The 21,359-nt window shown below is 40.4% G+C and overlaps 2 protein-coding genes across 7 annotated transcripts in view; one reads left to right on the forward strand and one right to left on the reverse strand.

The window, feature by feature from the left end:
- LOC106069189 (trans-L-3-hydroxyproline dehydratase-like) overlaps positions 1-21,359 on the forward strand; it is a 53,854-nt gene that overhangs the window by 9,335 nt on the left and 23,160 nt on the right. Inside the window, exons 1-2 of one of the 5 annotated variants that reach the window (XM_056024331.1) lie at positions 8,213-8,440; positions 20,222-20,406. In XM_056024331.1, coding sequence (XP_055880306.1) covers positions 20,225-20,406 — 182 coding nt within the window. In that variant the 5' untranslated portion in view covers positions 8,213-8,440; positions 20,222-20,224. Of the gene's footprint in view, positions 1-8,212; positions 8,441-20,211; positions 20,407-21,359 lie in introns of those variants that run through there. The other 4 variants (XM_056024328.1, XM_013228799.2, XM_056024329.1 and 1 more) reach the window with 4 other exon arrangements.
- Positions 2,999-10,671, reverse strand: LOC106069190 (uncharacterized). 2 transcript variants are annotated; one of them, XM_013228803.2, is made up of 3 exons: positions 10,517-10,671; positions 7,912-8,047; positions 2,999-4,693 (listed from the first exon to the last, which is right to left on the reverse strand). In XM_013228803.2, exon 3 carries the CDS (start codon positions 4,557-4,559, stop codon positions 3,792-3,794), a length of 768 nt encoding a protein of 255 aa, XP_013084257.2. In that variant the 5' UTR covers positions 4,560-4,693; positions 7,912-8,047; positions 10,517-10,671; the 3' UTR covers positions 2,999-3,791. The 2 variants fall into 2 exon arrangements, with proteins under 2 accessions (XP_013084257.2, XP_013084256.2); XM_013228802.2 differs by lacking the exon at positions 7,912-8,047 and having other exon boundaries at positions 10,517-10,669.

Raw genomic sequence — 21,359 nt, forward strand, 5'->3', positions numbered from 1 at the left:
CTCTCTCTTTAACATATGCCATGGTCTTGTTTTGCTTTATGTGTGTGGCTCCCCCCCCCTTTTTTTTTTTCATTTCTTCTTATTCATAAATTCCCTAAGTAGTTTTAACTCTCTCACCCCACTATACTTCGTGTCCGCCAGGGGTTAGGGTTAAGTAGCTTTAACTCTCTCGCCCCACTATACTTCGTATCCGCCAGGGGTTAGGGTTAAGTAACTTTAACTCTTTCGCCCCACTGTACTTAGTGTCCGCCAGGGGTTAGGGTTAAGTAGCTTTAACTCTCTCGCCCCACTATACTTAGTGTCCGCCAGGGATGAGGGTTAAGTAGCTCTAACTCTCTCTCCCCACTATACTTAGTGTCCGCCAGGGGTTAGGGCTAAGTAGCTTTAACTCTCTCTCCCCACTATACTTAGTGTCCGCCAGGGGTTAGGGCTAGGTAGCTTTAACTCTCTCGCCCCACTATGCTTAGTGTCCGCCAGGGGTGAGGGTTAAGTAGCTTTAACTCTCTCACCCCACTATTTTTAGTGTCCGCCAGGGGTGAGGGTTAAGTAGCTTTAACTCTCTCACCCCACTTTACTTCGTGTCCGCCAGGCTGGTCTATTTAAGGATTTATTTAACAAAAATAAACAAATCAGCAACGAAAATTTAACATGTTAAGCCATGCAAACTTAATCTTTTATAATATAAAGCTCATTCTTCTTTTCGTCATCTGCGCCTTTCTTTGGCAAGGTCTCTTCTTTGGGTCTCGACAAAAAAAATAACATTTCGCATGCGGTTCACATTCGACGCAGTTGTCCAATGGTAGGTAGTACTTCTCTACTGCCCACTTCAGCCTCTAGCAAGCATGGTCATTTGTGAGGTAATCTTGCCAATATAGTATTTCTCTACTGACCACTTCAGCCTCTAGCAAGCATGGTCATTTGTGAGGTAATCTTGCCAATATAGTACTTCTCTACTGACCACTTCAGCCTCTAGCAAGCATGGTCATTTGTGAGGTAGTCTTGCCAATATAGTACTTCTCTACTGCCCACTTCAGCCTCTAGCAAGCATGGTCATTTGTGAGGTAATCTTGCCTATATATGTCCATTATGGAGCAAAGGTACCTTTGATGGAATCGTTCGAGAAGCTGTAGTTGCCCCATACCCAGGTCTCAGAGCCACGCACAAAGTGTGATGAGAACTACTGCTTTATAGACATGTATCTTCGTTAGCAGACCAAGAGCAAGAGACCTACTGCCTTTTACTTTGGAGAAACCAAAAAAAAGTTTCAGTTCACGCAAGGGGAAGAACTATTAATTATTTTATGTTAACACACGCACACATGCAAAACATCAACATGCATAATCTATTAATATTTATTATTTGAGCATTGTGCCCTGAGTCAGCAGAATTAAAATGTCCAGCGCCAAAACGTTGAAACGACCATTATGCCAAAATCGCGGCAGTAAAAACCTAGGCAACTGTCTCGTTTTAAACTGCACACCAATCTTAGTTTATAGAAGTACTGTCCGGATATGACCCGCGGCTTGCGGGCCTTAGTTTGAGTAGGCCTATTTAAAGTACTTTAGATTGAATTGGAGGAAGAAGAATTACTAACTTGCGCTTCGCAGATGACATTGACGGCCTAGCAGGGACAGAAAAAGAACTAGCTGACCTGGTGATGCGCATTGACAAGACTTCCGCAGCATATGGCATACAAATAAATGCCGAAAATTTTCAAATTATGACCAATAGCCATCAGGGCTTTAAAAGAGGCATCAGTATTGGAGATGAAAAGCTAACTAGTGTTAACAGCTTCAAATACCTCGGAGCTATTGTCCAGATGAGGGAACAAAACCCGAACTATTGGCCCGAATAGCACAGTCCACTACAGCCCTTTCAAAACTTAAAATAATATGGAAAGATAAGGGCTTAGCCCTCGGCACCAAAATCAGACTGATGCGCTCTCTGGTCATGGCCACATTTTTATATGCTTGCGAGTCGTGGACGTTGAATGCAGAGCTTGAGAGGAGGATCCTAGCAATGGAATTGAGATGCTATAGAAGGATCCTAGGCATCACATTCAAAGACCGCATCACAAACCAAGAAATCAGAGACAGGGTTACTGTAGCGATCGGAGCCCATGACGACCTGCTAACTATTGTAAAAAGACGAAAGCTTAAAACCTTTGGCCACATTACAAGATCTACGGGGCTCGAAAAGACCTTCCTTCAGAACAGTGCCAGGAAAAGAAGAAGAGGCAGACAGAAAAAGCGATGGGAGGACAACATTAAAGAATGGACGGGCCTGCCATTGAGAGAGGTTCTAAACAAGGCAAAAAAAAAAGGGAGGAATGGAGAAAAACGGTCAACAAATCTTGCCTGGTGCCCCAACGGTGCCCCAACGGTCCAACAGACTAAGGGATAGGTAAAAAAAAAAAAGGTAGATTGAATTTAGATCAATGTCAAACATGGAGAATGCTCCCTTCACATTTTTTATTTTGCCCCGAAAATAAAAGTAGAGTGTGACCATAGATTTACCCGTTCAGACGACATATTCATAGCAAAATAAAATATTGTGAAAACAGGTTTACCCGATTTGTTGAAACGTTTCGTTTTTTAATAGAGATACAATTCGGTACTTTTAGTCTATTTTTAGGGCCCTTCGGTTGTTGTAAGTACATTAAACATACAATACGGTCTCCGCCATGATCTAAGGAACATTTATGCCAAGTTTTATCTAGATTGGTCAAACGGTTTTGATTGCTATGCGAGACATACATACATACATACATACTATTACATACATACATACATACATACATATATACATACATACATACATACATACATACATACATACATACATACATACATACATACATACATACATAATATTAATACATACATACATACATACATACATACATACATACTATTACATACATACAATACATACATACATACATACATACATACATACTATTACATACATACATGCATACATACACCTTACTTTGTGCTTTATATTACAAAAGGTTAAGTTTCCATGGCTTAACTTGTTACATTTTTGTTGTTGATTTATTTTTGTTACAAAATTCCTTCTTTCACTAATATTATTTTACTTTTTTATTTAATTTACAATCGCTAAAAATTTCATAGTGAAGAGCAATATCATAGGTCATAGAGTCTCTACCAGAACCGGTTTAGAGGTATGGAGACTCTGGGGCAACGCAGGAGCGGAGGCTCCAACTTTTTTTTTCGAACAAAAGAAACATTTTTTATTCCGTCAAGCCTTTCAAAAACTTATTGCTAACAAAGATAAACTTATTGCTAACAAAGATAAACTTATAGCTAACAAAGATAAACTTATTGCTAACAAAGATAAACTTATTGCTAACAAAGATAAACTTATTGCTAACTAACAAAGATAAACTTATTGCTAACAAAGATAAACTTATTTCGATGGTGAATGTAGTAATGTATTGAAAACTAAATGACAGCGTTAAAGTTGTCGGTAAAAAAAGAGTCAACACTATTTTAATAAATGAATCTATTTTATTTCATGTATGAATTACAAACCAGTGATGAAGTACAAAGTTGAGTTACATATTGACATGTTTATTCCTATACTAAGTCCAATTAAATCTTACGAAAAGACTATTCAAAGAGTTGATAATAAAATAGGGTATTGGGGCTTAAAGCTTTTAGAATAACTCCAAATGAATTGTAAAAGCCGCATACAAAAGCGTGCACTTGTAGTTAGTAGGGCACACATTTTTTGTTGTTGGATTGTCTTCATTCAACATGCCATTATTAAGGATAGTTTTCTTCTTCATCTATCGATGACCCAGGGGAAGACGGCAAACTTGCCAAAGGCTTCTCTTGAAATGTGTTTCGAGAAATGGGAGGCAACTGTCGAAATGGGCGAGGTTGCATGAGTTGCGCCACTTTGGAAGCTTCACTAGAGCCACTGCTCATAGGCGAATGTTTTTGCCTTATGTCACAAATGTTGGATACTATGATGTCGGATCTTGTTGGAGAAAAATGTATTTCGTTATCACTGGAGATTAAGTTACGGCTTGATGATTCAGTGTCCTCTACATCTAGATCTAAATCCGTCTTATAACTCTGAGGTATTTTTAAGTGAAAAGCTGATGCATCATTATAGTGAGGTCTGCTATTTTCGTCACCGGAGTTCTTTTCGGCATCAACAGTTAAAACAAACTTATGGCCTGCAAATGTTTCGGGCAAATTCGAAGATCTGGCGGAGTCATCGAACTTGTCTTCTGCCGCCCTTACCGACTCGTTTTTTTCGCAGACGTCACCGCTGCCGTGAATGCCAATGGCTGGCAGAACTGACCTCTTTTTGAGTTCCGCTGGACTCTGGTAGGTAATGTCATGACGCTGGAACTCTCGCACAAATCGTATCACCTCATCGGCGTTTGAATCGCGGCGTTTTTGGCGCGGACCAGGCCTGAACGCTGGAGATATGGCTCTTGTCGGCTTAATAATGTCAGCGTAGTTGTCTCTCTTGGTGTTTGTCCTTTCGGACAACGGTTCCAGAGTTTTTCGAGGCTTCATCTGTATTAGCACTGGGGATTTTTAATCTCAACTCTTGTTGGAAATAGCTAGAGATGAATGTTTAGATCCCAGTATGAAGAAAAATTCATTTCTTTAAAAGAAAATAACGTCTCTCTCTTTTATAAACAAGCAATCTGGGGAAGAATAAATGTAATTTGTAAACAACCATTCTAGAGTTTTGTTGTATATAGCTTTTTATGTATCAATACTCATGCGTAGGCGTCTTCAGATATGAGAAAAGAATTAGTTTTCGAATGGCTTATCTTACATAATTATATCTACATACGCTCCTTCTTAGCAGAAGATAATTACGTCTTACGCGTAGCCATTTGTCAATCTAGTTGAGCACGTTTGAGACTTAAACTCTGCTAGATCAAGTTTTGATGGCTGATTCATGCAACCTGTTTCATGCTCTAATGGCACTAGGGAAGAATCGTATGTAAGTGAGGTAATTTCTTAAGTGGTTCTCGAGTTTCTTAGGATTACATTTAATTTATGGTATAGTAATTTTGGGTCCCTGGCAAAACAAATCGTGATTTGAAGGAGATGTCTTGCAATAAGTTTTATGTAACCAATCTTCACTGTCAAAAAAGTGTTTAGGCTAGTGACTTCAGGACAAAGCTTCTCAAATCACGATGGAGACTAGAATTTTTAACCGCAAAATGATGTCCCTGTGTGCAGCTTGATTTGATTGCTGACATCATGTTGGAGAGAGTAAAGACTTGTGATTGTGCTGGACACTGAACATGACCATTAACTTTCTGATTGTGCTTGACACCTGAACATGTTCATTAACCTTTTAACCACAAAAGCGAATGAACTTATCCTCGCCTGCCTTATACACTTCTGTTCTAGCCTATAACAAATAAAATGTTTTAGTTTTAACCATAGACTATATAGTCTATGGTTTTAACATTAGCTATAAATTATTCTGTTAGTAACACGCTCTGTGTTTGTACGTGACAAGAATGTATATTCAGACTTCAAAGCGTATCATATCTATGATCCCCCCCCCCCCGATCGGAATTTAGTGACTGATTTTTAGCGGCCCCCGAAGGGAGAAAAGACGCTATTAGTTATGTGTGAGTGTCTGTCCATTTGTCCGTCCGTCCCGTTTAGATCTCGTAAACTAGAAAAGATATTGAAAATCCGACATCACAATATTTTAGTCCTTTCAAAGTTCTGATGCAACGGCTACTTTTTTTTCTGAAAGCGAAAAATCTAATTTTTAAAATCATTTATGCAAGCAGTTTTTTAAAGAGAAAAAGCTAATTAGTATGCATTATAAATTAGACCTAATTTAAAACGAATAGAAATCTTGTAAACGTTATTTTCCTGCACCTTTCTATCGTTATTACGGTAATGTTCATTTTTTTGTGTTTTTTTTTTTTTGAGGATTCGTTTTAGAGATTGAGCCTTTTCAAAACAATTAGATCAATTATAAGACATCAGTTAGTCCAGGGGAGTCGCGATGGCTGAGCGGTAAAGCGCTTGGCTTCCGAACCGGGGGTCCCGGGTTCGAATCCTGTTGAAGACTGGGCCTTTCAACTTTGGAATCTTTGGGCGCCTCTCCACTCAGCTCTAATGGGTACCTGACATTAGTTGGGGAAAAGTAAAGGCGGTTGGTCGTTGTGCTGGCTACATGACACCCTCGTTAACCGTAGGCCACAAAAACATATGAACTTTACATCATCTGCCCTATAGACCACAAGGTCTATAAGGGGAACTAGTTATGACAGGTTCACATCTAACTTTACATCCACTTTCACCTATCCTTTGATCTGCTGGACCGTTGGGGCACTACACAAGATCTGTTAACCTTCTTTCTCCATTCTTATCTCTCATTTGTCTTTCATATAATTTCATTCGGATGAGGCCTGCCTGGGTGGACCACTTCGGGGGCCGATTTTGAGTTTGTGTTTCCACACAAACTGTCTTTTGTAACCTTGTTTGCTTTGATTCTGTTTATTTTAGGTGAGATTTTAATAGTAAACCATCACTTGCCCCAGCGCAGCCAAGGGGGTTTTGAGTTTAAAACCCCCTACCAGGGAGTTTTGCAATCAAATCCCCCTCTTCTATAAAAAAAAAAAAGAATGCAAACGACAATCCTCAAATTCAAAGAGCATAGCTAAGGAAGATTTTGATTTTAACCCCCCCCCCCCGAGATTTACGATAAACCCCCTCTTCAATATAAGACTATCCATACATCAGTCAGCAGATTATATGAGCGTAGCTAAGAGGGGGTTTGTGTTAAACCCCCTCAGCGGGGTTTAGAGCTAAAAATCACCTTTCAATATAAAAAAAAGCAAATTACACACTCAAAATGCTATGAGCGTAGCCAAAGGGGTTTTGAGTTTAAATCCCCTTCAGCGGGGCTCGAAGCTAAAAAGATACATATTCAATATAAAAAAAAAACAAATTACATACTCAAAATTTTATGAGCGTAGCCAAGCCAAGAGTGGTTTTGAGTTTAAACCCCCCTCCTCCATAGGGATTTTTTTTTAAAGATAAGATAATTTTATTGATCCAATCAAATGGAGATTTAGTTTGACTACAATTGACAACATCAGCAGACAAGGTTTTAAAGTTTAAAACCCTTCCTGATGGTTTTGAGTTTAAATAACCTCTCTCTTCAATTTTATTCTCAAGAAAACTACTGTCACAAAATTCTATGAGTGTAGCTAAGGGGGGTTTTGAATTAAAAAAAAAATCTACAGATTTTTACTTTAAAACACCCCAAAAAATGATTTTGACGATACAACTTCCTTTTTTTGATATAATATCTAAAGCAAACACCTAATTCCAAGAGCGTAGCCAAGAGAGGCTACAAATTTCTACCAGTGGCTCTACTCCATTAATAAAGTGCAGTGAATAGTCATCTGCCGAAATTGAAAAACACTAAACGTCGCTCAACAAAGGTGGCTAAAACGGATTTTAGGAGTCAGTTATAGAGATCGGGTCTCAATCAAGGATATCCTATGCCGAATTGGAAGTCGACCCCATTGTAAGGTTGTGACAGAGCGTCGCATGAGGTTTGCTGGACATGTTCTCCGACAAAAGGAATTACGCATAAAATGATTTGCGATGACATGGAGGCTATTACGAGGAAAGCGCAAACAGGGACATCCTAGTACAATTTGGCGCCACACTTTCATGGAGGTCCTCAGAGCAGGTGGGAAGAGGCTTCAGACATTGCCAGTGACAGATTTTTGTGAAAGCAGCTTGCCGCCCAATGCGGCGAACGACGCGAGAGGATCTAAGTCAGTACGCGAGAGGATCTAAGTCAGTAAGAATAGCACATTAGGTTTTTGAAATAAAACTTTTAAATATCATGATAATGCACTGTAGATACCTGAGAATATGCATTTTGTTGCCTTTCAATACAGGAAATTGTGCTTGGCTGCGGGACCTCTTTGCTGGCAATGGTGGGGAGTCTATAATTTTTCCACTATCTTCAGGAAGAACCTATTCTAGGGAACAATAAACGTCTTCCGAAAGAATAAAGGGTCAGAATATAATAAAGATTAATTGTGCACACACACACACACACACGCATACATATTTGCGAAAAAAAAATTCCTGGCTACGCCCATGATATATATACATACAGATAAATTGACGTATAAATAGACATTACTTCATTAATTGTCCGTGTCTGACCAAGCGCAAGTGTGACACATTCCTTAGATAGACTTTTCGCCCGCCCTCTCCCCCCTTTTTTTGTTTTCTTTCTAAAATGACAAATCTCTATGAGAAAGGAGCAAGGTTCCGAAAGTGATTTCTTAAAGTGGGAAACACTGACTTGAATGTTGAGACCCCAGCGTGACGCAAAGATAAACATTGATTAGGGATAGTTGTGCAGGCATAGAGTTGGCATTCAGGTAGGTTTCTTTTTTCATATCTTTGGTACATAATGTCTATTGAAAAGTCCCACCAGAAGATTAATCTTACCTTGCACAGTGACAGTGGAGTTCAGGAGTTCTCACAATATTGTGCTACGAGGGGTATAGCTGATTGTTCGCATGTTTTATGTAGGTCAACTTATACACTAGGTAGAGGTCATTTTTCTAGTTCGATTAATTTGATTGACTTTTTTTGTGCAGCCATTATAAAACCATAAATGTTTGCTCTATTGGTGATGTTAACTTTATAATAGTAATGATCTTATTTACTCCTTCGATTAAAGCCTATATCATTGACATAATGATTTTCTGCTTTTATTAAGTTTTATTTTCTGTCAATCTCTGACAGCACCTTCAAAACTCTCCCAATATTTTCGTTTTACTCGAAAAATTTTCTTTCATTAAATTACATTATATTCATAAATGAAAAAAAAAAGGAAAGAAAAAGCATTCGCCTCAGCTCTGGAAAAAAAAAAGGCGTGCCAAGCGAACAATGGCTAGCTCCTCTACCATCAAATCGAATGCTAACTTAACCTGCGTTATATGTGGATAGGAATGTCTCTCGAGAATAGGACTTTACAGTCATGAAAAAGTGCTCTACGATATGGACCATTGGCGTTCTTTGACTGGAGGAGGCCAACAACTATATAAGTTAACGGCCATATATTAACAGCTGACTATGAATGACTACGTTCCATGCCTTTTTTTTACAATACTAGTTTCTGTTAATCTCATTCAAATGCCTTCAAAATCAAGTTAAGGTCCAACCATCAGTAGGGAGGTTTGGACATTTTTACTTCGGGCAGCAGGTAGCTGATTGATCACATGAAATAAAGAGCAAGGGAAGTTTAGTTTTGTTAGAGTTATTAGACACCTGCATGCCCAACAAAGTAAGTTCCCCTTTCAGACCTTGCGATCTATAGGACTGATGTTTCTTTGGCCAACTGTTAACGAGCAGGGTGTCATGTGGTCAGCACAACGACCAACCGTCATTACTTTCCCCAACTAAAGTCAGGTACCCATTAGAGTTGGGTGGACTCAGGAGCGCCATAACAATCATGAAATTCAAAATCCCAGTCTTCACCGAGATTCGGACTGGGTCATAAATAGGAGGACCTAAAGGGAAAAAAAAGGCACAGAAAAAGAGACTTTCAAAAACTAGGCTTATGATGTATTTGATGAAACGTATCTATAGAGTAGTAACTCAAAGAGCTATTTTATTCTCAACGAGGCAGTAGTTTGGCATTCACGCAAACATGCGCGTGAATTTCAATGCGCCGTTTCTTTGGAGCAGCCATCGATGTAAGATCATCTGGTCATGAAGGTTCTTGTCGCTATGAATTTTATGTTTAGAACCAGAAGGGATGAAGGAATGAATTCAGTTGCAATTACAATCAACAACAGAATGAATTGAGAAGATAATTACTTTTTAGACCAGTGCCTGTCAAACCGAGGACACGACCCCAGAAGGAGACTTCTGGTAACCCTAATGTTAATATATCTAATCTTATAAAATACAGACGTTACTTCGACAAAAAAGGTGATAACGTCCTTTGCGCGTCCCTAGGTCAATCAAATCATTTAATATTTTGGTTTCTGCTCTGCTGTTGCTGTATAAAAATGTAACCGTGGTCATCACATGACGAGCCACTATATACCACACTGCTAACTTGAAGTTATGGATCTACAGAAAATTAAATAGGGTATGGACTAGGGAATTGAAAATGTCGTAGGTCTATAATACAAAAACAAGACATTCCAAGCAGACTGGCCAGGGGGTATATGTCTCAATTTCTGACCACGATTTTCGCCTCTAGTCATTCAAGTATTTTTATTTTTTGTTAGTTTTAATTTATTTTGAATAGAGGGAGGCGGGCAGGGTTCGAACCTGGGACCATCGAGAGAACAGTCCAGAGCGTAGGCCTATACCACAAGACCAGGCAGCTATGAATGAACATCACCCTAACAGTACTATATAATAAATATATGGTTATAACAATTTCATTATAAAAGTGATTGCATTTTATAATATATTGATGAAAGTTAGATACGTACAAAGTCGAACTAGTACAATAGGTAGAGATCGTAAATTATAAACAGTATTCTCCCTTTGTATGACACTGCGGTATTAGAACTGCCAAGTCCTCTTGACAAGATCAAAATGAACAGTGCCAGAACTGTCACTGTCAGCAGTCACTAGAGTGTGTGTGTGTGTGTGTGTGTGCTGTAGTAACATTTGTGTGCCTGTGTGTTGGTAAGATAGCGCACGGAGACATTGCCAACTAAGAATGCAGGAGAGTTGTAGGCCTAGACAAGAGAAATAGTGTTTGGAGACATTGCCAACTAAGAATGCAGGAGAGTTGTAGGCCTAGACAAGAGAAATAGTGTTTGGGAGACATTGCCAACTGAGAATGCAGGAGAGTTGTAGGCCTAGACAAGAGAAATAGGGTTTGGGAGACATTGCCAACTGAGAATGCAGGAGAGTTGTAGGCCTAGACAAGAGAAATAGGGTTTGGGAGACATTGCCAACTGAGAATGCAGGAGAGTTGTAGGCCTAGACAAGAGAAATAGTGTTTGGGAGACATTGCCAACTGAGAATGCAGGAGAGTTGTAGGCCTAGACAAGAGAAATAGGGTTTGGGAGACATTGCCAACTGAGAATGCAGGAGAGTTGTAGGCCTAGACAAGAGAAATAGGGTTTGGGAGACATTGCCAACTGAGAATGCAGGAGAGTTGTAGGCCTAGACAAGAGAAATAGGGTTTGGAGACATTGCCAACTGAGAATGCAGGAGAGTTGTAGGCCTAGACAAGAGAAATAGTGTTTGGAGACATTGCCAACTAAGAATGCAGGAGAGTTGTAGGCCTAGACAAGAGAAATAGTGTTTGGGAGAAATCGCGACAACTGATCGATTTTTTATTTGATTTTGATGAATGGAACAGAACATAAATGACTTGATACTAAGGCTACCCTCTCCCTGGACGGGTTAATACTGTCAGCACTAGTCATCCACATTTTACCCAAGCAAAGAGAAAATCGATTGAGGTCAAAGGTCACGATATGGCGCCTTATCCTTGAACTTAAGCAGTATTATTTATATACAGTATATTAACACACTCCGTCTGTCTGTCTGTTTCGTACACGTTATTTCTCTCACTTTCCATTCTCAGATCAATTTCAAACTTTGCACAATTATTCATTGTCTATGACAACACATGGCACAATAAAAAGAAAATTAACCAATTAATAATTTTATTAGTTGATCAATAAGACGTAATTAATTTATTTTGTTTCATATAGAAAATGTACTACGCTTAGGGGAGATAAGCCTTGTGCGGAGAATAAGGTCGTTCGCTAAAAAAAAATTAAACTTGCAATAAAATAAAGCTCTATAAAACCTTCTATTTTTATAAGTACTTGAATAGCTTAGTGGATAAAGACGTCGGTCTTACATCATGGAGGCTCGAGACATCAAGTTAGAATGCAGACTAGGGGAATTTAAAAAAAAAAAAGCTTTTGAAAAGCAGCATGGAAACATACCTACATACATACATACATACATACATACATACATATACATACATACATACATACATACATACATACATACATACATACATACACACATACACACATACACACATACATACTGTAATAACTTAAGTGAGGCAACTCAACGAGGACATAGACGTTTATTTACACGAGGACATCACAAACACAAAGGGCATCTGCCTTGAGTACAACATCTCCATATTGGCTCTAGACTTGGGCGGAAATCGTTAGTCTCTTATGTCAACATCCGACTTGTCTGGTCACTGATAGTGCGCACCTTCTTTCTGCACTATCTTGGATGGCGGTGCGCATGGCAAAGTCATAACATTGCCCCCGTCTTAGCACTTTTCGTCCCGAAAAGAAACACTGCAGCTGAGGTTTGACAGTTCAGGTGGAGGTCGATCAGTGGGAGCCACAGGCGGCAGGGAGCGTGTTCCCCTCGAGGCCATCCGCATTGTTTTCTTCCAGTGCCGCTTTCTCTTTCTCCAGTTGACCAGGCTGTTGTTGCGATAATGACGTGGCCGTTTGCCACACAGAGAGATAGGGTCGAGCACTGTTTTCTTCAGCACAGCCGTTGATCGGACACGCTGTCTCAGCAGACCTTCCCGACAGACGCCTCTCAAGGGAGCTTCAGGTTCGCTTGCAGCCACGTTGCAAGCAAAGTCCAATGCACCGAAGTCATCCTCAGACAACAGTCTTACGTCCAGAAGATAGGTCTCTTCAGGTTCAAGTGGAAAATGTCTTTCTCTTGACAGCTCAGATTTAGAGTGATTTGATTGACATTCATCTATGCCAATGTCGATGATGATGGTAGAAGTACATATGCGCTGTTGGTGGTTTTCTTGGCATCTAAATTCTATGTGTGAAGCGCCGCACGAACAGTTCATGCTAAACCTCTGGATGCAGTTGTCAAGCTTCGAATTTCCCTCGTGAGCACCGACAGATAGGCAGAGGTCTTTAAGGTCCATAGCAACAGGCTTGAAAGCAGACCCAACGTTGTCTTGATCTGTCCGGCTCATTGAGGTACTGGTAACAGGTACAACAGGAACAAACGCTTCAGGCACATAACAGACTTCAGTTAAGGTACTGGTAACAGGTACAACAGGAACAAATACTTCATTTGTCTCTTTCCGTTCGACTCGGTACATCCCGTTGAGATCATCACAGCAATCGCCATCACGTTTCTCGTCTTGAAAGTCACAACCACAAGACTTGCCCACAACACATACACAGACGGCGCTCCAATTCCCAGCGTCTCCGTCACCACTGTTTGTGCAGCCACAGTCTTGACCACGCAACTTCTTTACCAACGAGTCTACAGGCAACTGCTCCTTTACCAACGAGTCTACCCCTTCTTTCAGCTGAGACACCATTTTATCTACCTTGTTCCCCATACTGTTAATTTGTTCACACATTGCTTCATTTATCTTGCCAATAAGCTCATAAATCTCCGGTTCAATTTCAAATAAGTAGGTATCTGGATCTTCGTCTTCATCTATCAAGGCTTGCCGGAGACGAGCTGTAAGCACCTCCTTGGTACCACCAATTATCTCATATCGGTTACGAAGTTCCTTCCTCAGCTCTCTAACTGAGAGTTGGTCTAATCGTTTCAAAGCTGCCATTGTAAATCCTACCTCCTCTCGTTGAGCCGCCTATAATCCCACTTCTGACAACCAATTGTAATAACTGAAGTGAGGCAACTCAACGAGGACATAGACGTTTATTTACACGAGGACATCACAAACACAAAGGGCATCTGCCTTGAGTACAACATCTCCATATTGGCTCTAGACTTGGGCGGAAATCGTTAGTCTCTTATGTCAACATCCGACTTGTCTGGTCACTGATAGTGCGCACCTTCTTTCTGCACTATCTTGGATGGCGGTGCGCATGGCAAAGTCATAACAATACATACATACATACACACATACATACATACACACATACACACATACATACACACATACATACATACATACATACATACATACATACATACATACATACATACATACATACATACACACATACATACATACATACATACATACACACATAATACATACATAGCCTACATACAAACACACACACACATACATGCATGCATTCATACATACGCACATACATACAGACATACATACACACACACATACATTCATATATACATACATACATACACACATACATACACACACACATACATACATACTACATACATACATACACACATACATACACACATACATACACACTAAAAATGCACTAAGAGATGGTTGACAAGGTCAAAGAGGTTCTAATGCAATCAGCTTCTCTCTTCCCAGATCATAACACACACACACACACACACTCACAAACAAGAACCCTTCTTCCCTTCACGCTATACTGTGTATTTCAACAGTGCCTCTCTTATGGCCTTGATTCCTTACCTCCCTTGAATTTTTAAAACTTGGAAAACGTTTACCGAGAAAGATCTATAAGTCACACAATAAATTATGAAATTACATTTGGGCTGGGGGAGGTCTTGACCTCTTTAGGGACCCCCTGCATGTTGTATGTACGCCTATTTCTAATTTCCTCTATGTATGTACGCCTATTTATAATGACTCTATGTGTGTCACTAGCGGATCCAGAACTTTGGAGTGGGGGAGGGCGATTTTTTTCCAAACCCTAACCCTAACGCCCGATTTGTTCTTGAAAAGATAAGATATCCAACATATTTAGATTAAGACTTTGAGGATCGCCGCCGAAAAAAAATGTATTCAAAAAAAAAAACTCATTTGTAAGTGATACATTTTGTTCAATAGGCATGTTTGTAACTTTGTTTTGTTACAGAACTAGAATTCAAATCTCTAAAAAAAACATTTCGGAAGTGGGAGGAGAAATTAAGTGAACCAATTAGATTCTAACCTAAATTTTTTTGCATTTTTAGGATTCAAGTATAAATTATGAGTTATTGTCCAAATTATTTTTTATACAACAGAAAATTATCAGTATGAGTAATGGTTGGAAAAAAATGACTTGGAAAATAATATTTGGGCTCAGAACTCATCTCAATTGTTACTCTATAATGAAAAATTTCGTAAGAATTCTAAATTTTAAAAAAAAAAAGTCTTACTTAAAATAACTAAGATAAATTCGTATGCAATGACATAAACTCTGTCGCCATATTTGACTTTTCTGTTTTAAAACGTCATGTTTTCATCTGGAAAGGGGAGAGGGCGGCAGAGTGAAAAAGTTAATTCTCACTCCTTTTTATAATTTCTGCTAATGATTGCATTTGGCATTTAAGAATAGGGGGTGGGATGACTCGATTAAAAGAATTTAATCAGAGTGTGTGTGCGACATAATATACAAATGGGTTAAAACATTAATATGTAGCTTATACTATATATGGCTCCTTTTGTCTCGAAAGGCAATGGATGCGCCCAAGTGAGTCACTGGTTTTGGCTTAATCTTGAGACGGGGCAGAATCTGGTGTGGCTAATCAAGCCAATTCTAGAACGGCAGACTTTGCCACAATTCGTACATTTGTATGCCTCTGATTTAGGGCTAGCAGACAGGGCAGCTTTCTTTTTTTCCCTCTTGATTAAAGCCGCTTCAATTCTTTTGTTCTCAGCAAGGGTTGTCCCAGCACGCACAGTCTGTCTCCATGCACTCCGGTCTTTGGCTGTTCTCCCATATACTACTTTCACTGATGCCTGAGGCTCTCATGTCTCGCTTGCAGACATCTCTATATGTTAGTCTTGGGCGGCCCTTGGGTCTGACTCCTTCCACAAGCTCAGCATATAAGATATCTTTCGGGATTCTACCATCTGGCATGCGGGTGACATGTCCGAGCCAGCGTAATCTCCTTTGTGTCAGGAGAGCATACATGCTGTTCATATTGGCCAGTCTCAAAACTTCCTGATTGGAGACATGGTCCCTCCTAGAGATGCCCATTATGCGTCTCAGGCAGCGCAAGTGGAAACTATTCAATCTGTGCTCTTGGTACATGTATGTTGACCAGCTTTCACTGCCATAAAGGAGAGTGCTCACAACACAGGCGTTGTAGACTAGGATTTTGGTCGCTGTGGTCAATTTACCATTTTCCCAGACGCGCTTGGAGAGTTTTTCCAATGCTGTGGTAGCTTTTCCTATCCTTTTTGTCAGCTCGATGTCTAAGTCTAGGTTACTGACAATTGTTGAACCCAAGTAGGTAAATTCCTGCACCACTGAAAGGGTGTGGTTTCCAATTTGTATTATAGGTATTTCTGCAACGTCTTGTGCCAGGATTTCGGTCTTGGAGAGACTTATAGTAAGGCTAAACTCTTGACAAGCAGCTGCTAAGGCGTTCACTAGCTTCTGTAGACCTCCTTGTGAGTGAGATACGAGTGCCGCGTCATCGGCAAACAGCAGCTCCCTTATCAAGATACGACGCCTTTTCGTTTTGGCTTTAAGACGTGCCAGGTTAAAGAGCCTTCCATCGGATCTGCTATGGATGTATATTCCGTCTTCCAGGGATTTAAAAGCACTGGATAGTACGACTGAGAAGAAGATGCCAAAAAGTGTAGGGGCCAGTACACATCCTTGTTTTACACCGCTTTTAATGGAGAATGGCCTGGAGGAAGAACTTTCAAACTGAACGGTGCCCTGCATATTTTCGTGAAAAGCTGACACTAGTTTTCTTAACTTATTTGGACAGCCGATTCTCTCTAGTACAGCAAACAGACCGCTTCTGCTAACAAGGTCAAAGGCCTTGGTCAAATCAATAAAAGCTATAAAGAGGGGCTGCTTTTGTTCTCTGTTCTTCTCCTGTAGCTGCCGCAGAGAGAAAATCATATCTGTTGTAGATCTTCCTGCCCTAAAGCCACACTGCGACTCTGGATAAACACGATCTGCCAGGATCTGTAATCGCTTTAGTAACACTCTAGCAAAAGCCTTTCCGACTATGCTAAGCAGTGAGATGCCTCTGTAATTGTTACAATCAGAGCGGTCGCCTTTATTTTTATAAATTGTAACAATGTTGGAGTCTTTCAATTCCTGGGGGACCATTCCTTGTTCCCAGCACAAGCTTAGCAGTTCATGGAGTGGTTTGATTAGGGCATGTTTTCCAGCCTGAATTACTTCAGCAGGAATGCCATCTCCTCCGGGTGTTTTCCCATGTGCAAGCATGTCAATGGCAATGCTCAGCTCCTTTACTGAGGGCGTTTCGTCTAATTCCGTCAAAACTGGAAGTGATGGGAAGTTGGAAACAGCATTTGGTGAGATGGCGTTTTCAATCTGGTAGAGTTCTGCATAGTGTTCTACCCATCGTTCCATTTGCAGCGCACGATCGCTGATGATTGAGCCATCTTTTGACTTGAGTGGAGCTCACTTGCTGGTGTGAGGTCCAAAGGCTTTTCTCATGCCCTCATATAGTCCTCTTATGTTACCACAGTCGGCACAAGATTGAATATCTTCGCATAGCTCCTGCCAGTATTTGTTAGCACATTGTCTCGCTACTCTTTGGGCATTGTTACGTGCAGCTCTGAGCCTTTTTAAGTTGCTTGGGGTGGGATCCTTCTTGTAGATTAGCATGGCTGCTCTCTTGTTCGTAGTGGCAGTTTCCATTTCTGGTAGACTAGCTTCAAACCAGTCTTCGCTTTTCTTGGTTTTGTTTCCAAAGACCAGTGATGATGTTTGGTAGATTGTATCACGCATAAACGTCCAGCTTTTTTCTACCTCAGTCACAGAGAAGTTTTTAAAAGCTTCCTCTAATTTGTTCTCAAATTCGGTGCAAAGATCAGGATTTTTTGTGCTAGTAGTATTCAGGCGTGATTTTCTTTTTCCCTGTGAAGTGTGGATCTTAGTTGGCAGCAGTCTTGTCCGGCATGACACTAAAGTATGATCAGTATCACAATCCGCGCTTTGGTAGCTACGTGTCAGCAGTATATTTCCAATGTCCTTTTTTCGTGTCAGTATCATATCCAGCTGGTGCCAGTGCCCAGACCTAGGGTGCCTCCATGAGACACAGTGCTGTGGTTTTGTTCTGAAGTATGTGTTGGTAATGCAGAGCTTATGGTATGTGCAGAATTCAAGCAGTCTTTGTCCGTTCTCATTCATCTTTCCGATTCCAAAAAGCCCAAGACAGTCTGGCCAGGTAGTGTGATCTGATCCTACTCTGGCATTGAAGTCACCTAGAAGGATCATATGTTCTTTTTGAGGAATGTTTGCAATGGCTTCTTTGAGGTCTTCATAGAACTTGTCTTTGTCCTCCTGAGGCGAGCATAGTGTGGGGGCATAGGCACTAATTAGAGTGACTTTTCCAGATGCTGTCATCATACTTATGCTTAGTAGCCGTTCCGAGCCACCAACTGGAGGGACTATCATGGGAAGAAGACTGTTCTTGACAGCAAAGCCCACACCATGTATTCGAGTCTCATCCTGTGCTTTCCCTTTCCAAAAGAAAGTGTAGTCAGTCTCGCGGAGCATGCCGTTTTCGGCCAGTCGGGTTTCTTGCAGGGCTGCAATGTCAATATGTAGCCTTTTTAGCTCGTTGTTTATAACTGCCGTCTTCCTTGCATCGTCGATCTGCCTTAGATCATCAGTGAGACCAGGACACATTGTCCTGACATTCCAAGTGGCCAGTCGCATGACAGGGATTTTCTTTTTCAGTTTAATTTTTCTTCTTTTGTTGCTTGGTGCAAGTTTCCAGCCTACTTGTCGTTTTAAACTAAGCTCTAAGCACCCATTAGAGCAGGCAGGCTGTGGCGGATCAGCACCTAACTGACTGGGGGCTGCCCAGGTTGAGGCGGGCGGTAGCTGATCAGTGAGGCGCGAAGACCTCTCCCACCGTCAGAGACAACCCGTGGCGTCCATACATTACGCCAATCAAGTTGGACTTATAACCCGTAACTGTTGTCTCCCGTGTTGTTTTAGCCGCTTTGCAGCAGCACCAGAGTTTCCTCTCCGGGGCGCATTCCTGGGCCTTGGATAAAGGGGTCATGGGTGGCCCATGCGTCATGATCCCTCTCTCGACCTTGCTGATGTGATCCAAAGGAACGCATCGCATTACATTTGGCACCAACTCAGTTGCAGAAGCTGCCGGAGGGAATTTCATAGCTGATACTCCCAACGCCTAAGGGGCTTCACTCCTGATTTCTCCTCGAGGTTGTCTCCTGAAGCCTCAGTACCGCAAGGCAGAATATCTAGAATATCTATATAATATAAGCTACATCAACCTGGTTGATGTAGCTTATATTATATAGATATTCAACTAATTTTGTTCAAAAACTATGATTTCTCCATAAAAATATGACTGTCCCCCCCCCCCCTCATTCGGAGGTCTAGAGTGGGGAGGGCAGCAGAAGCAAACGCCAACCCCCCACCTCAGCGAATCGGCTAAGATACCAGAAGTGTAGCGACATAATATAAAAATTATATTGTAATTCAACTAATTTTGTTCACAAACTATGATTTCTAATTAAAAGTAGGACCGCCCCTCCACTCAAAGGGTTTAGGTTGGAAGGGCAATATATGTATTAGCCCCCCCCCCCCCCCAATCGGCTAACAGGGGAACGACATAATATAAAGATCGGTTAAAATATCAATAGCAAATTTTAATTATAGAGATATTTAATTGATTCCGTTAATAAGCTGTGATGGCTGCCTGGTCGTGCGGTTTGCTCGCTGGACTGTCGTTCGGATTTATCGACGGTCGAGGTTCAAACCCTGCCCGCTCCCATCCCCCGTCGTCCTGCGGGAGGTTTGGACTAGGAAGTAAACTATCTTCAACTCTGAAGGAACATCCGAATTATGTAAAACATTTTACAAACATTTTTCTACAAATAAATTGGACCAGCCACCCACTCGAAAGTTTATGGTGGGGGGGGGGGGGGGCGGAATTGATGCATTTGCCACCTCCCCATCCACCAAATCGGCCAACATAGTAGAGGGGGGCGGGCGAAATAATCTAAAAATCGGTTGAAATATAAATAATTAGTATATATTATTAACATAGCTAATTAATTCGTATACAAATTGTGTGATATCTTTACTAACATTCGTCCGGGGGGGGGGGGGGGGGGGAGCGTCCCTACCGCCCGCTCATGGATCCGCCAGTAATGCATGTAGGCCTATTTCTAATTTACTCTGTGTATGTAGGCCTATTTCTAATTTTGTAGTGTTTGTACTGTTAATTTCTTTGTTTGCATGTACTTCTAAAATGTGATTTTTACAAAAAGTTTTCTATAGTTGATGAACAGGACAATGGCTACAGACAAGAACGTTCGATTGTGCCAACCCACTGGACAGACTGTGTTAACTATCACCACAACGGAAATGCACACAGGTGGGGAGCCAGTGCGAATTATTGAATCTGGTTTTCCAAAACCTAGAGGGGAGACTATCCTGGACAAAATCAACGATCTACGACAAAAGTGAGTTATCTACTTTTTATTTCTCAGTTTAAAATGTCCTTTTAAAAATCAGCACTACTGTTTGAAAGGACAAAAAGTAGCCTACGAATGTCTCAAAGTATTGGTCAAAACTGGGCTAATTGCATTTCCAAGGCAAAATGTAAGTCGCGAAAAGAAGTTGTACGTCCTATTTCTCTACTCTAGTTTAGTATCATATGTACTTTTATTAAGTTTTAATAAAATATTTAGATGCGATATTTTTATTTTCAAAAGTGTTTTAACGGCCAAGGCAGGAAAAATTCGAAACGATTTTGTGCTGTCTGCCACACATGTTCGGATGTAGATTGATCAAAATGTCCCAAAAGTTATTTGGGGATTTTCACAAACTAAACAATGTCAAGGACGCTAAATTATTGTTGTCAGTGTTGTCAACTAGATAAGAAACAAAATGAGCAATAAATGGAGAAGCGAAGAAAATTTGATCCTAAAGTGCAAAAAAAAAAAAATATCATATACATAGACATAATAACTTCATGTAACTTGCAAACATGTATATCTATTGTTGTCGGATTTCCGAATTCTGAAAGGTTTCATGTTCTTCAGTCTTAGATATTAAACAAAACTATACTGCTCATAAATGCTGTATAATAAAGTACACAAAATTGCAAGTCACAAATTTTCGTTTCATAAAACTCTTTTATCGGCCAGTCTCTATTTATTTATGTCTATGATCCTATCCTTTTAAAATAACCTAGTTGACCCATGGTTGACCCACACTTCCTTTATCCTGTACACCGGATACACCAAACAAACTGGCTATTTATAGTTTGTTTCCGTCGTAGAAGAGAATCTCTAATAGACCTACATTTTTGATTACCACACTCAATTGAGTGTAGAAGGAAATTATTTAACACGTCCACGTGATCTGAAAGAGGACGAAATTCAAATTTAACTTCCTTTTAAACATTTGATCG

This window comes from Biomphalaria glabrata, chromosome 3 (assembly GCF_947242115.1).
Source record: "Biomphalaria glabrata chromosome 3, xgBioGlab47.1, whole genome shotgun sequence".
Lineage (NCBI taxonomy): Eukaryota > Metazoa > Mollusca > Gastropoda > Planorbidae > Biomphalaria > Biomphalaria glabrata.